Source organism: Pagrus pagrus, assembly GCF_965226575.1.
Source record: "Pagrus pagrus genome assembly, chromosome: 15".
NCBI classification, from domain to species: Eukaryota; Metazoa; Chordata; class Actinopteri; order Spariformes; family Sparidae; genus Pagrus; species Pagrus pagrus.
Genome location: NC_140199.1, coordinates 10715294 through 10731831, shown reverse-complemented (window position 1 = coordinate 10731831; position 16538 = coordinate 10715294). Strand labels below are relative to the sequence as shown.

Sequence of the window (16538 nt, the reverse complement as noted above, 5' to 3'; positions counted from 1 at the left end):
ACCTCTTGACAAAAACGAGAAATAAACGTGTTAAATGTTGCCAACAATAACTAGGTTTTTTTTTGTTTTTTGTTTTTACATATGTAGGAAAAATAAAAGCCGAAAACACTGGCAATATAATATTATAATTTGTTTTTATTATCCCAAAAAAATTCAAATCGAAAACTGTGCACTCACGTAAATTGTCTGGCACAGCTACGCAATGACGCTCCCTCTCAGTCGACGTGAAGCACTCGATTTAGATCTTCGGAGATACCGACTGGGAAGGCGGGGCGTTTGTTTGATATTTATTTTCGAAGTGTACACATGCAGTGCGGTTTTACAACATTGTCTTCCTTTTTTGTTATTATAGGCTACTTCAACATGACTGGCTTTTAGTTCGGCATTCTCCTTTTTAAAGACAGTTTTAATTTCAGTTGTGTACTTGTTGGAGAATCATGAATCATTGAAGATTCAGTATCTTAAACATGATTGGTACTGCGCAAACTGATTCTCCATTTATATTACATGGCTTAGAGTTTGTATACAAGATGTATTGTTTGTTTTAATGGAATTACTTTTGGATTTACTCACCGAAATCGTCATTGCGGCGGACGACGTGACACAAATCAAACCGTCCTGACCGTTGGAAGTTGGAGCAGGAACGTGCAGCCTGTGCTGTTCCTGGCGAATGGACAAACAACATGGACGACCAGCGGGACGTTCAAACTTCCAAGCGAAACGGGAGCTCCAGGTCGTTATTATCGGCCGGTTCCGCGGTGGCAATGGAGATTAAACGGAAGAAAATACGACAGAGTACCTTATTTCTGCAAACAGAGGTATGGCTAAAGATATACAGAGTGTTTTTTTCCGTGGTTTTTCGTTAACACTGATTTATAATGACAGGTCGGTTGACGCTAGAGGGGGTCCAAAGTGCAACGACATCCACAAGCTAATATACGGCTCATTTTAGTACAAACGGCTTTAGTAATATGATTATTCGCTATGTTTTGCTCCAATGACTTGATTTATTTGCATTTTCTGTGTCTCTCTCAAACATTCGTACACATGTCGAGTTTCACTTCCCTGGAGAAAAGCTAGCTGGGCCAGTTGCAATACGAGACTCGCCCCCTTTTTTTTTTATGTCATTCAGTTCCCTGAAACCAGAGCCGTTGCATTGTTGGATGTTGCTAAGCATGCGCTGCAATAAAAATGTGCTTCTCTTTGCTCTAACACCGCACAAACTACTGTCATTTCAGAGGAAAAGCATGAAACGATGCCCAAGTCTTCTGAATGACACTCTGCAGATAGTAGAGGATATGAATTTGTTGTACATACGACAGATTTCTAAGAAGCTACAGGTGCATAATTGTAGTGTGTAATATGGAGGATGATGGTGTTGGTATACCTAAAGCAATAGTGAATTCTTTCTAACCCAGCAAGACCAAATTTCCATACCAAAATTGAAAAATTTGTATTTTGATTTTAGTATCTTTTAAGGCCATATTATATCAGACATCATCATACTCCATTCAAGCCACAGATATGCTAGCTAGAACTTCCCTAATCCATTTTTTTCTGCCACTTCTTTGCAATATGCGATCCATTAATTTTCATACTGTCTCCTCACCATTTAAATTGTATATAATCTACATAAAGTCATACACTAACTGTTATTTTCATCCCATCTAGAATACGCAGCATGATAGTTATTATTTAGCATAATTCCACCTCCCACACATGCACATAAAGTTGCTCTTGAGTCAAAAGAAGTTGGATTCACTGCCTAAACAAGTCTGGCATTTTTTATTAGGAGTGTATTTTCAGATTAATTTTGGTGGTATCACTCGAAGGTCATATTTCCTGAGGGCCTTGTAATATTTTGTTGCCCAACGTCTGTCGTTCTCAGGTTACTCTTAAAGTGTCACCTCTGTTTGTGCCAGAAAGATTAAGTATTTTTACTTTTTACAGCAAATAAATCACCCATCTTGCCAAAAAACAACTCAGATTTGGAGGCACCCCAGAGACAAGAAGAGGTTGCAAGTCATTTTGAAAGTGTTCTTGTTTATGGATATTAAATTTATGTGCAATACTTGTCGACATCACTTTTAACACCAGAAGGGCATTATTTTCTTGCCAGAAACAACATTCAAGGGCAACTTAAATCCCAACTCGACTTTAGCGAAATTAACATGTTTGTACTCATCGTGTCTTTTGTCTCATTGTAGCATTTTGTTTGACCGACTAACATCATTCAAAACATCAATGCAAGCTGCCGGTATGTGTGTTGACATGGATTGAATTGGTAATTTTCAACTTTCTCTCTTGTTTGTTCTGTCCAAAAAGAACACCAACATACAAGAAAAGCTTGACTTTGAAATGCGAATGCGGGATGGTGCCTACAAGCTGCTCCTTGCCTGCAGTAAGAGAGAACAGGTTCTCAATGCCTCCAAAAACCTGCTGACCTGCAACGCCAGGATCAAGGCCTATCTCACACAGCTGCAGAAGAAGAAAGAGGAGCAGGATGTGATGGGAGAATTCAGGAGGTAGGAGGCTCTTCTCAGTTTTCTATTTTGTGCCTCCCCTCCCTCCTCCTGCTTGTGACCCAGAAATTGATCTTAGTGTGCCATATTGAAGGATGTCTCAGTTCCTTAAATGCATCTGGAGGAGAGAGGAGGCTGCGCAGAGGAGCTATGAGTGAGGATACACAGGAGTATCCTTTGCGGAAGCTTTGATATATGCTCCGAAGCACAGATGTCTCATTGTGCTAAATGCCTTTTGCTTCTACTCTTCTAGGAGAGGTAGTGAGGGAAGTATTTTAGGTTGTGCAAACTGAGAAATGAGAAGAGGGGAAGGAGTTGTGTGCTCAGGTGCAGAACATTTTTTAAAAGTTTTAAAGTTGCACAGTTGCAATCCCTGGCATTTATCTTCTGCACACATTATTTATTAATCATTCATAATTATTTTATATCTAGTAAATATTAACTAATATATAGTTGTAGATCAGATTGTAATATATTATAAATCTTGACTTCAGGGAAGAAATTAAGCCTGGGGGAAAAAAAGTGAAGAAATACCATAATGACATAAGATTTTGGAAAGAGGATTTTAAATCTCAAGCGCTGTTTTGTTGCAGTGAAGCTGATGTGTTGATGTACAGATTGTGATCAACTGTATTTTTTAATTAGAAATTTGATTTCAGTCTTTCAGATGACCGTGTGCCCTGTTATGCGACAATTGCAATATCTGGTAAGATTTTTTTCAAATAAGTCAAATTTGATTGACTATATATTTATATTCACAAATGGATATCAAGTCTTTTAGAAGTGAACTCTTCAGAGCGTTGCTTTGTTAATGATCTTTTCTCCTCTGCTGTTGTAGGGCTGCGCTTCCCTTTGATGTGGAGAGATTCAGACCACTTTAACAACAGAGGGAGTAAGTTTGTCCTTTGTTTCACTCATTCATGTCTTCCGTTTATCTTTGCCTCATGTTGTATCATGGATATTTTCTGTAAAAATACATTCCTTGTGTTTATTAGGCTCTCGTCGCGTGGCGGTCTTCTGTCTGATGATGATGGGCTCAGAGGTGTTTGACACACAGATGGTGGTGGTGGACAGATCAGTCACTGACATTTGCTTTGAGGGAGTCACCATCTTGTAAGTATTTATTGTACATGCCCAGTATGCAGTGTGCTGTGGAGGGGTGGAAAATATTGTGGAGTTGTATTAAGAACATTTTTGCTTGAAATATGTTCTTAAGTTAATAATATGAAAATCAGAATATGTATTTGATTTTCAAGACACATTTATTCTCAGGAATTGTGCTGGTCACAATATCTGCGCAACAATATACATAATTTATTAATCTTTAGTTGTTGGTTTTTTGTTGTTTTTAAATATTGATCTTACATGTTTTATACAGATTTAATGTTTATGCTCTAATTGAAATGTGGCTGTCCTCACGTAGTAAAGAAGCAGTTCCTCAGTTTGAGCTGAAGGTGGAGCTGTGGAGCTGTGCCCTGGAGGAAGAGCTCACGTTGGTGAACACGCCAAAGAAACTGGCCAAGAAGTTCCGCAACTCCTTTGGAAAGAGTGCTGGGAAGAAGCTCTGCCCTCTGCTGGACTCTCCAGACCCTGACACCTTCCTGCAGCACAACCCCATACCCGTGTATGTATTGTGTTATGCCATAAAACCATTTACAGACTCTTGGCTCTCTATTTAAGGTTTTTGCAGTTGGGAACTAACTCGATTATGGCTCATTACTGGGACAAAGGATGTAGCTGCAGGCTCACACAACAAATCTTACTGAGAACATTGGAGTAAGGGTTAAACCAATATTGGAGGTTATGATTAGTGATATGTTCAGCCATCAGACATTCATAGATTTTTTTTTTTGTGCCAAGAAATTGAGCCATTTTATTGAAAAAGTCAACCTTGTAATGTTCCTGCCTGTATTTTATTTGCCTGAGAAGAAAAGCACACTCAACATCATTTAAAGCATCTAATGAAACTCTCAACCGAACATCTGTAAGTGATACATACCACCTGTTCAGTAGGAGGAGAATGTTGAGATCATTAGGCATTTGAACAAAGACTATAATTTACAAAAAGCAAAATACTGTGCACATGTTGGAGTTAAAGGGTTAGAGTCTTTGTATATTGATGTTTTTATTATTATTTATTGTTAGGGTTACAGTTGAGCATGGATCTCTTATGGTTGAGCCTGGGAAGCCAAGGAATAAAAATAATTCAGTGCAGTATACTTCAAAGACAGCTAAACTCTGTTTGTGTGTGTTTCTACCTGTACCAGTGGAGCCAAGTACAGCCTGCTGGCCTACACTACACTGTGTCTGCCCGAGGCTGAAGGCAGCTTCCAGTCTCACTCCCTCATTGTTCTTCAAAACGGTAAGAAGAAAAGGCACAGAAATGTAATATCAGGGGATATAAAGGGATTATGCTTTTTATCTCCTCATTTGATTCAGAGCTGTGGTAATGATACAATATTTTGACAAAAAAAGAAAGCTAAAATTAAACAAAATAACCTATCATTGAAGTTTAGCTTGGATTACTTTTCTTCCTCTGCGTGAGTGATTAAATGGATAAGAGAGTGGGTGCTCAGGTGGATGTTTGTTATTCTGCTCTAATATCAGGAGTAAATGTTTGGTATGAGTTGGTACCAGGGTACATTAGTTTTTAAATTACTGTTATTGTTAATTGCTTATACAACAGGAAGCTTTCTCATGTGTGTTTGATGTACAACAATATACACTAAACACTCTTGATGAGTACCTTTTAGTTTTACATAAATCATGTGGTAGTTATTAAGATTAATGTATGTTGCTCTCCGTTTTTGGGGATTCATTACCACTGCCACTCTTCATCCCCACAGCTGAGTGGTCATCTTGGCTTCCACTTTATGGCAACCTCTGCTGCCGGTTGGTTGCCCAGCCTGCATGCATGACACAGACTATGATGACTGGCTACCTGAGCCAAAAGGTGCGCTGATTTATGTTATCATTTGCATTCGCCCCATGGCTGTTTTCTGGGTTAAACACTTACGTTTCTTTTATTTTTTGTCAATCAGCAAAATGCGGAGGGGATGTACCGCTGCTGCAGTCTGTACTGCGTGCTGAGTGCTGGCTTTCTCTCCTGTTACTTCACTCCAGAAGAAATTGATGCTAAAGTGCAGCCCACTCTCAAGGTACCCATCAACAAGGTAAGACAGAAGTCAAACCTTCACATTCCATTAGCGCTGCAATAATTAATTGATTAGTTGTCAACGTTTAAATTATATTCCAACTATTATAATCTATAAATATGTTTAAGTACTTTTGTAAGAAGAAAAAGTCCCAATTCTCTGATTCCAGCTCTTTCCGCATCTTCTTAAATGTGGATATGTTCTGGTTTCTTTACTCCTCTATTACAGTAAACTAAATATGTTTGAGTTGTGGACAAAACAAGACATTTGAGGATGCCATTTTGGGCTTCATAAAACACTGATTTACCTTTTTAACTACTTAGACACTGAAATATAATAAACCAAATAACTAATCAATTAATCAAGAAGATAATCAATAGAATAATCAACAATGAAAATTCTAATTAGTTGCAGCCCTATGTTCCACACTTTCATTTGCATTCCTTGCTCAATTCTTCTGTTGATCATGTAAATGACAAATTACTGGCAATTTTCTTCAGGGGCAACATAATGAAACACACAGTACTGGAAGAAATTAGAAATTATTTATTTGATAAATAAATGTAAAGGCGGAAAAGTAAAAATGTGAATGACACCAGAAATAGCTATTGTTATTACCTCTGTCAGTACATCATTATCTGTTTTAATTGCTCTTTTAGTGGAATCATGAATTAAATATGAATATCACATTTATTATTCTTGTTAATTGAAATCTCAGTTCAGTTTTCCCAAACATTTGCAGAATAACCAAAATACAAAATTAGTCACTGAGATCCTGCTTGCATCTTTGACATTTTGCTGCTGAATTTATTTTCTTTCTGCAATATCAGCAATTTAGTGCTTTTTAGTGCAATATCTAACTCAGAGCTCTCATTTGTTTACGGCAAAACTCATTTTCAGCTTGTGATCATTTATTTATGGGTTTTTTTTGTAGGACACCCGGATCCGTGTGATGGAGAAGGAGTCAGCAGGACTGAAATCCAGGAGTCTGTCCATCATCAACCCATCACCAGAGGGATCTGAGACCGTCGTCTTCACCACAGAAACCAGGGACGAGCTGGAGGACTGGCTGGATGCCCTCTACCAGCACCTGTATGATCAAAGTGAGTGTGTTTCTGTGCAAACAGACAGCATAATGGTGTGTATATGTATATAAAAACTATCTGTTGCGCTTAAGGGCGTATGCTTGTTTAAGAATATATAAAGAGAGGGTGTAGCATGTGTGCATCTGTGTGTTTGGGAAAGAAAAGCTGCTGTGCATTTGTTTAGCTAAACTCTTCTTGCGAAGAACAGATAGTATAACCTTTTATCTGTGTCTCTCATGCCTCTCCTTGTTTACAACCAGGCCAGTGGCTGCACTGCTGCAACCAGCTAATGAAGATCGAGGTCGCGTCACCACGGAAACCATCACTCTTCCTCACCAAGCAGGCTGATTCTGTTTACAATGACCTCAGTGAGTAGAGTAATTGGAATGAGTGGCTGAAGTGAGTTAGACGGAGAGTGATAATTTGCTGTCTGTATTAAAGGATTTGGATTTGTAGAGGATATCTATTTATAGAAGATATGATTCAAGAGCTTAAAACAACACCTCAATGAAATAATATATTCTATTAACCACGCTTAATAGTTTTAATTTCAGTTGTGACGCATATAAATTAAATCAAATCAAATTAGAATATTGAAATGTGTGCTTATGTGTTCTTGATGAAATGTTATTATGTTTTCTCTGCATTTCAAAAATAAACCAAACATGAGGAGAAAAACACAAATATAAAGATACAATGTGAAACAATTCTACAATAAAGGTGCAATATGTAAAAACTTAAGTTTAAAACGTTCAAAACTAAAATTATCAACAGAATGTGAAAAAACATAAGAGCTTTGATATTAAATCAAAGATGTCTATGTAATGTCTTGCAGAGATATCTACTGAATTTAGCATGCTAACCAGCTAGCTCTAATAACACATGCTAACTTGTTAACAGCAACTATAGTTAGCAGCATTTAGTGGTCACTTTATTTGTTTGTAGTATGAATTCAAGAGGTGGCCAATTCTTACAATCTGAATCTGTAAAATGTCTAAAAATGATGAGACCTTTGGTTTTCTCATTTTGTTGAGTTGTGTACTTCAGATAATGATCAAGCCAGAGAACCCAGAGAAATCTGTGATTTTTACTCGCTTGTTGCTTTAACTTCTGGGAAAACACCAGATGACATGTTAGAGAGAGGGGAAGGAAGATGGCAACCATGACTAAATGTAATTTGAATAAAACTTTAATACATTACCTCCTCTGTGAACATTTCTGCCTTAGTCACGTCAGATAGATGCTTGTCGGCAATGGCTGTTGTTTCACAATCAAGACAACAACTCCCATGATCCCATGCTGCTTCATAAAATCATCAATCTGTGACATCTAGCTCACCTAGCAACATTTGTCTAATCTATTTGACTTTTTTATCATTTTGTTCGACTTGCAGGTATAAATTCACCTGGCAAGTTTGAGAGCATCACAGACATGATCCACAACAAGATAGAGGAGACAGATGGGCGCTTCCTCATTGGTCCTGACGAGGAGAAGGAAGCGGCTAACTGGTCCGCTTTGTTTGACGGGTCCAACTCACTTTTGGTGCAGAAGAGCATTCTGTCCCAGAGCAAAACCTCCACCCCGTGTTCAAGCCCCAAGCCCAACACCAACTCTACACCTCTCAGCCACAAGAAGCGCCGTGCCCCACCACCTCCCTCCGACAGAGAGCCTCATGCTCCTCCCACCCGTCCTGCCAGACCTCCCCTCCCGCCTTCTCTTCATCCTCCTCCTCCTCCCCCATACCAGGAGAAGGAGAACTCCAGCACTTGCACTTCACGTCCGGCCACAAAGTCCAAAACTGGCAGACCCTCTCTGGATGCTAAATTCTCTGCCATCATACAGCAGCTCCAGTGGAACAACACTGGAGGAGCCGGAGCCCTCAGCCGTAAAAATGCCCCGCTGGGTGTTCTCGATGTACAACCACAAAGTCAGCAGCAGCCAGAGTGCCAGAACCACAACGACCACAACAGTGAAGCCACAGGTGAACATGGCTTCCTCAGACCGAGCTACGGTCCTGGGCCTGTTCCTGCTCCTGCACCGAGGAGCAAACTGAGGAAGTCTTTCAGAGAGAGGATGAACCTGAAAGCCTTGTGAGCTCTATCAAAGATTTAACCAACTAACCCTACCGTACCACTAATATGAATAATATACAACATATTTGACTGAACCTAAGAATGTGATGGTATTTAAAGCATTACTGTTGGTCCTCATTTAGATAATAAAAGGAAACTATCACTAATACTATCATACCTGTGTGCTAGATATGAAGCTGTCCAAAGGTGATATAATCCACCTATCAGCACCACTAAAGCTCACTAATTAAGGTAATTACATTACATCTCACAGTAAGTTTCCAGGAAGTCAGTGCTCCCAGCCAAGATAACACTCCTGCACACCTCCCTGTAAACTGCAATTAGTTCTAATTACTTCAGTTTTTGTACAGATTAAATAAACAAGATATAACGTGTTAAGTAGTGAGCTTGAGAGGTGCTGGTATGCAGTTTTTGTTACCTTTAGACAGAGCCTGGCCAAAAAACATTAAAAAAAAGAATGAAGGGTTCTTATGTGGCAGAGTCTTGCTTTGGCTCTAGGCTATGGTGCCAGGTGTATTGAAGTCTATGGGCGATGCATGGAGAAACACACTAGAACCCAACATATCTACATTGTACGACTTCTGATGAAGAAATGCCTCCAGTAAATTAAGGAACACACTTCAGGAGAGTAGGTTAACCACTGACCCTTCCTTCTTTTTTTAAGATTCCTTGAGCCAGGCTCGCTGTTTCATCCTGCTTTCAGTCTTTGTGCTAAGCTAAGCCAAACATCTCCAATAGCGTGAGATTGGTATCAATCATCTTATCATATTTACCTCAAATGTTGAACCTGACCTACAGGATGGGTGGGTGATGTGGTCTCTTTAAAAAGATCTTCATAAAATCCCATCATGACGACCCAAATCCCAGTTGACACCTTGCATCACTATATCAATATTGTATTGATGCATCTCCTGCTCCACTCCTCATTATAAACTTCTTCATGTGCAGCTAACCCATAGATGAAATTGAAAGCTGTATGTTGGCTTTAGCACCGCCATCATCAATCCCACTAAAATGGAAAGGGCTTATTTCGCAGTTGTGCCACTGGTACATGGACTGAAGAAAGCCTTTTGCAAAAGCACTCAAATTGGAATTGATCCATTGGCCGACAGCGGACGAGTCATTCCTTTTGGAACTATTGACTTATTCCACTTACTGTGACAATTTTATGACCACTATAGCAGATTTTAAAGGAGCAGGATTTTAGGAGCAATTGCGAGCACTAATGTGACTTCTCCATTTCCCAGAGGTCTTAATAATGGAGTGACCTTGGTTTTCAGTGGCTACACAGTATGTCCAACATAATTTAACAGTGCAGCCCATAAATGCTGTGAACATAATTGAATGAGTGAGTCTTTTGAGTAGCTAAAATGATAAATGTCCTCGTGTTTGTGTTTTGAACATATTGGATCGTGCCAGCCACTAAATATTTCAACCACTTAGGAATCACATGTTGAAGGATGTTCTTCATAATTAGACAGAGTGTACAAAACATTAGGTTTGGCTTCTTCTGAAATATCCTGGCCAGATAAAGCCGTATGGTGAAAGCTACAATCCCATTTTTTATTTTTTTTTATCTCACCCTCTAAATTCTGTTTAATCAAGAGGGGGAGATGTAGATTTGGGGGGAGGCGGATTACAGGAGGATTTAGTTTAAGCCTTGAAAGAGCAGAGAATGGTTTGTACAAAAGGGGATGCTGCTCAATATTAGCAGTATGCTCAAAATGTTTTCTATGCGCGGTGTGTATTAATCACTTTGATGTACTGTATATGCCTGGAAAAACAAGGGAAGGTTCCAGGGTCAAACCTCATAGATGATGTGGTTACACCTTGAACTGTGTGATCACACAATGATTATATTGCACTTCCTGTATCGCCAGACCATTTTCAGTCAGACTAGAGAGAAAAAACATTAAATTACATATCAAAATGACTGACATTTCAAGTGAATGCTGACATTTCTGCATAGTATGACGGATTAACTGTGTAGCACTCCTGAAGGCTGCAACCAGTAGAGTTAAATGTTTCCCCTGAGGGAGAGCATATGATCTGAATGTAACTAACTGCTTTATGACTAAATAAGGACAGAACATTTTTACTTTGATCCAATGAGACTAATGGGACAATTTTACAATAATGTCTTTTCGTATGTTAGCTACACAACAGCAATAATTTGTAAATATCTGATTAAAATGTACTGTAACTCCTTTATATAGTATAAAACTGTTATGTCATCAATGTTCCTTTTTAGCACATTAATTATTTAGACTTTAAGAGGCATTGTGTTCATGTCCTAGTTGGTAGAAATACATTAATCTTCTAGTACAGAGTAATTTTTATATAGTGCAATGTAAAAAAAAAATAATGTAGTTATTCTCTCAAAAAGTGCAATTTTCTCCTCACTCTGTTCTCTGTTGTCTTGGAAGCTAAGTGTATTTTTTTATTATTGCTGATCTGCAATAAAACGGCCTACATTCTACCCTGGTGTGGCTGCTTTATTTTTTGCTGAGCTTGGAAGTATTACTGAATATTTTTCATGGTAAAGGTTTACCAGGGGGTGGCAATAAAAGTCAAAGCATAGCTTTTATTGCAGTCCAACACACATCCCGTAGAGATACATGCACGGGCACATTTTCTCTACTGCAGCAAATACTGGAGAGGCTCCTCTGGCTTTGAGCCCAGACGTAGCCTGTTGTGAAGATTAAGGCGGATGGAATCTCATAGCCAGATAATGGTATTACAATAATAAAACCCCATTCACACTGCATTTACTCAGGGAAAAAAAAACATTACATTGATGTTAGAGTGCTGGTGTTAAATATCAGTTTATTCAGCCCGGACCGTTTATCTGCAGTTAAGTTAAATAACACAACTGAGGAAGCGTGTATAGATAGTAAAATATTTTAATTAAATATACAGGAGGTCATATCATACAAAATGTCTTTATTTTTTGTCTTGCTTGCCAGCTGGGTGATTGGTAAACAGATGGCTACTGTATCAAAAACACTTTCAGGATGCACATTAATGGAAACAACGTGGAAAAAGAAAGTGAAAGGACAACAAATAAAAAGAGTATCCTAATTCTTAAATCGTAGTGTTTGTTTAAATCTAACATGATCACGGTGACCTTGACCAGAGCAAGCAAGGACACGCCTCGATTGTGTAACCGACTTTTATACTGTTTTTTATACTATTTACAGATTATAACAGTTTATATGATAACAACCACGCGGTACTATCTACAGTGCTATTTACAGAAAATAAGACAAGAGAGAGGGGTTGTCATGAATTGATCCCGTATGAATGTTCTGTACAGGAGCCAGCACTAATGCCAGTTTTACCTACACACAGCAATGTACAGTACTTAATCAGAAATGAAGGGTTTTTTTTAATCTAAGTATTCAGTAAAACTACACATAAAAGTTTACAGCTTTTTCTCTTCTTTTGAAACACCAGACGTGTTGACTGTGTATTTCGACTATCCTGGATTGCAATTATAGTGGTTGTGAAAGCCAGAGCAGGTGTTGTCTTTACACCTCAGGCTACGGAGCACGGTAGGCATACTTTATGGAGTCTGGTACCTTTTCATCACTGTTAGAAAACACAGAGCACACACGCCCTGCGGATGACAGACACCAGACCTGTGTCAATATCTACTATCAGTAAATCTTTTCTTCTATAATCGACTGCCTGACACAGTAAGGCTAAGTAAATAGATTTATTTAAGCACAAATACTAACCAACAGGTTGAAGCATAAATGTTTAAATTTAAATTTTTCTTATCTATCAAGTCTGGTGTCTGATAGCCAAGTGTGCCAAGTTTGTATGAGTGTGTGCTGCATGTCAGACAAGAGTGACAGTAAATATTGATATTCCTACCCTGCTACAGAAGATAAACCTTAACAACTGTAGTGCTAACTCTAAATCCAAGACTGCGAAAGGCACAGATATTTGCAAAGCAATAATATCCTAAGTGACGACATTCCTATCAAATCATACAGTGAGTCTTTTCAGCGTGTTGAATAAAAGAGTCTGTTCATCAACATAAAAAAAGAGCTTTTCAAGTCAAGAACAAAACAGATGAAATGCTGATTTCTTGTGGTGAGCATTCCACAGCAGACGGCTGCTTCATTATGCTGGTCCTGCAGACAAAAACAAGCTGCTACAGTCTACTCATCACAAAGGGTTTTTGGGGGTTAAATTTACTTTCAGTTCAGAAAGTAAAAAATTTAAACGGCTAACTAAAAAAAACATTCATGATTTGTCAACAGATTGAACACGACAACTGCTTGTGTTGTATGATCTCAACTGAAATACTATAAAACCTGAAGTGAGTGAAACGTGAGTCTACAGTACATCTGTTATACACAGCACCTCTGAATGTTACGATGAAACTAATTCATGTTATGCAGCACCGCGGTGAGTGAAAACGTCCAGGTGGATTTACTGTGGCACAAACAGGCAGCAGCTTTCAGCGTGGAGACATGTAAACAGATGCAACACGCAACTGGCTGCCTAAACTGTAATAATGTGCTAAACAGCTGTTTGCGATGATGAACGCACTCCTGGTTATATAAAGGATTTCATTTACGTTGTCATGTTACTTTTAGTGTTTTCAAGCAAAAAAGTTTAGCCCTCAGACGCAGTAAACAAATGGCTTTTCTCTGTTGCCCTCCACTTTTCACACATCCAGAGCAACAACCTGACGCATGGTGACTGAGAGCGGCAAACTGATTTGTGAGCACATACACACGAGCATTGTGCAAATAAGGATACGACAACAACAAAAAAGATACAGTAAGTGGTGATAAAAATAAACAACAGTGCAAAGTATATAAACAAATGCATACACAGATAAAAAAAAGAGAATGGAATTTTTTTCACTCTGCCTGACTGACGAGTTTACCAGTCTGTAATCAGTCAAAGTTCATAATCAGTGTTTTCTTTCGACTGAGCCACAATCCCCGAGCAAGAGAGATCGAAAGAGAAGCTGAGAAAAGTTTCTGAGGATGAAGAAGTTATAGTCACAGTCTGGTGCTGGGGTGTACCGAGGACAGCTGAGGTGGTGGGAGGGTAGAGAGAGGGTACAGGTGGTGTAGCAGGTCCCCGTACAGTGCTGCCCCACCTGGATGCCTGTAGAAGTGGTGCGGGCTGGGGCTGGAGGCCAGCAGCTGCCTGTGGAGCATCATGGAGTGGAAGGCTAACGGGGGCACGAGCGGAGACACTGCTGACTGGCTCTTCAGGTACTGTAGGCCCGGGTGCTGCTGTAGACCATCCTGGGCTCCTGGTGAGACCAGGGTGCCAGGGTACATGCCAGGGTAGAAGGGTGCTGCGTGGTAGGTAGTTGTTGGGTGGCCCTCGGGCAGATGGTTGTTGAGGTGAACTGCGTGAGCCGGCTCAGCTGGTTTTAGCTCTTCTGGGTCGCTGCGTCGGATTGCGCCAGCAGGGTGGATGGGCGTCACTACACGGACTTTCCTCTCTGGGACCTCGTCACCCTCTGGTTCTGCTAGGCTCCGCTTACTGGCTCGAATTGGGCTGGTGAGGGATGAATCAGTTGAAGCTTTCGGGCTGGGAAATGGCTGCGATGACTCTGCTGGGCTCTGTTTGGGGGGAGAGACGGTCATAGGAGGAACTCGGCATGACTTGGGGTGGGAATCCAATCCCTGGTGCAAGATGGGATATGGGAGATTGCAGAAGGAGGGCTTGGAGAAGGAGGACACCCTCTGAGAGAGGGGTTTAGAGATTGTAAAGTCTCTGGGCTCATCTTCAGCCTCCCTCCTCTCTGCGTGTGTTTGAGTCCTGTCACTGTATCTGTAGGCCAAGCCCTCTTGCTCCAGGCCGCCACAGACAAAGCCCTGGCTGCTTTCACGCTCCCTGCTGTAGTGCTCTCTCCGCTCTCCATTGGGGAAGCCAGCCATCCTCTCCTGGCTCAGGCAGCTCTCAGTTTGCCTGTACAGACTGTGGAGATGGGGGGAGGAGTAGCAGTCGCCTGCGTAGCTCCGGGACTGAGCAACCGGGCCGTGGAGTAGCGAATCCCCGGCGTTCTCCACACCTTCCTGGGCATGACTTCGGGGAAGATAGGGCTGCCACGGCGCATTGACTTGAGGCTGAAGGTGATGGCTCGTCCTGTACGTCTCTGAAAGCTCTCCCGCAGCGCTCCTCTCTGATGGGCCCCTCGTGGCTTGTTGGTGAGGCTTGCTGCTCTGGGCGTGCTGGATGACTGATGGCCTGAATATGGGCGCTACCTCCTGGATGTCTGACCCGTGCCTCTGTCCTACCACCTCCTCCTCACCCTTCCTCTTCTCCTTCTCCCTTTCAGCCACTGATATGACAGGATGAGAAGATACAGCTGTGGGAGGTGGAGGCTGAAGTGAAGAAGTGAAGGAGTAAGGGTTGGACTCGCACACCTGCGAGAGGAGCTTCTTTTTGGCTAACGGAGACATGACCCCCTGGCTGGCTTTGCAGTAGGCAGCCGTCTGTGCAGCGCCCTGGGTCAACTCCTTCTTAATGACCCCATAGTCTTCTTTCTCTGGGTAGGAATCTGTGCTCAAGTCTATACACTCCCTGTCTTCCTGCTTACACATTGGTAGCACCTTCCCCACTCTCCCACCGTGGCTTTCTATGGAGTCTTTGACCCTGGAGGAGGGCTCAGGCAGAGCAATGAGTCCAGGAGGTTTGTTCTGATCCCAGCGGTGAGGCAGGTAGGGGCTTTTAGGAATGAAATGCGCTTCAGTTTGCTGTTCACAGGAGACTTTTGCTTGGAGGGCCTCTCTGATTTGCCTCCATTCAGGCTGGGGACCGGGCCCCGCATGCAGGGGAAGGCCGACATGTGGGGCTCTGCAGTCTGGCTCTTTGGGGAGGAGTGACGATGGCCGCTCCTCCGCCAAAGACTCCTCTTTTTTCAGGGTAACATGTAGCTCTTCCTCCTCGATTACAATTGGCTCATCTGACAGAGATATCTCCTGTTTGATGACTTCAGACAGCTTCTCCTCTTGCTCCATGGAGTCCTGCATTTAGAAACACGACAGTTGCTACAGTTAGCTCTCAAAGTAAAAGAAATAGGACACGTCTATCAGGGCATCATGTTAGTAATACACGGTAATGCACCTTAATGCTGGTTGCCAACCATCATAAAATAGGAAAAAAGAAGATGCAGTAACTAGCTAGCTAGCTGCTACCATAGTGTGTGGTTACTATTGTATAGTGAAAATCTGATGTCATGATAGCACTATTTTAAACTATATTCCAGTAGATGGTAATATCTCGATATTGTGAAATCACCTGAGCACCTCACTAGGACTAGGAGACAAAAAATAAATAAAACAATATTTTTGACCAAATACCTCGATATTAATATTGTGACAATATTGTAGAGATGACTACTGGTACAATATATCAACACAATGATATTTTTGGTAAATAATCATTAGTAACTGTGGACATAATGACTTAGTGGGTAAAGACAAACATAGGAACAAGCTGAGCTGTCTGGTAAATTCAGAAGATTATATCACTTTACTGCTTTGCAGCCTTTAAAACCAGGCAGCCATGTAACACTTTGTTCAAATATACAGTTGTACTCCCTAAGTGTGTAAACACAGTTACCCTTTAATAAATCGCAAATTTTTAGCTAATTAGACTTTAGTTCATAGTTATTTCACTGTTAACAAACAATCAAATTTC

At 40.8% G+C, this 16538-nt stretch overlaps 2 protein-coding genes across 3 annotated transcripts in view; one reads left to right on the top strand and one right to left on the bottom strand.

Moving 5' to 3' along the window:
• The first annotated feature begins 653 nt into the window (after positions 1-653).
• rtkn2 (rhotekin 2) lies at positions 654-11334 on the top strand. Of its 2 annotated transcripts, XM_084376102.1 has the most exons (13): positions 654-818; positions 1239-1340; positions 2326-2525; positions 3182-3228; positions 3361-3414; positions 3518-3635; positions 3946-4146; positions 4790-4884; positions 5369-5475; positions 5564-5695; positions 6612-6780; positions 7023-7130; positions 8156-11334. In XM_084376102.1, exons 1-13 carry the CDS (start codon positions 684-686, stop codon positions 8854-8856), a joined length of 2169 nt encoding a protein of 722 aa, XP_084232228.1. In that variant the 5' UTR covers positions 654-683; the 3' UTR covers positions 8857-11334. The 2 variants fall into 2 exon arrangements, with proteins under 2 accessions (XP_084232228.1, XP_084232229.1); XM_084376103.1 differs by lacking the exon at positions 1239-1340.
• A 408-nt stretch (positions 11335-11742) lies between these two features.
• arid5b (AT-rich interaction domain 5B) overlaps positions 11743-16538 on the bottom strand; it is an 84700-nt gene continuing 79904 nt past the window's right edge. Inside the window, exon 10 of the mRNA XM_084376435.1 lies at positions 11743-15862. Coding sequence (XP_084232561.1) covers positions 13880-15862 — 1983 coding nt within the window. The 3' untranslated portion in view covers positions 11743-13879. The remainder of the gene's footprint in view (positions 15863-16538) is intronic.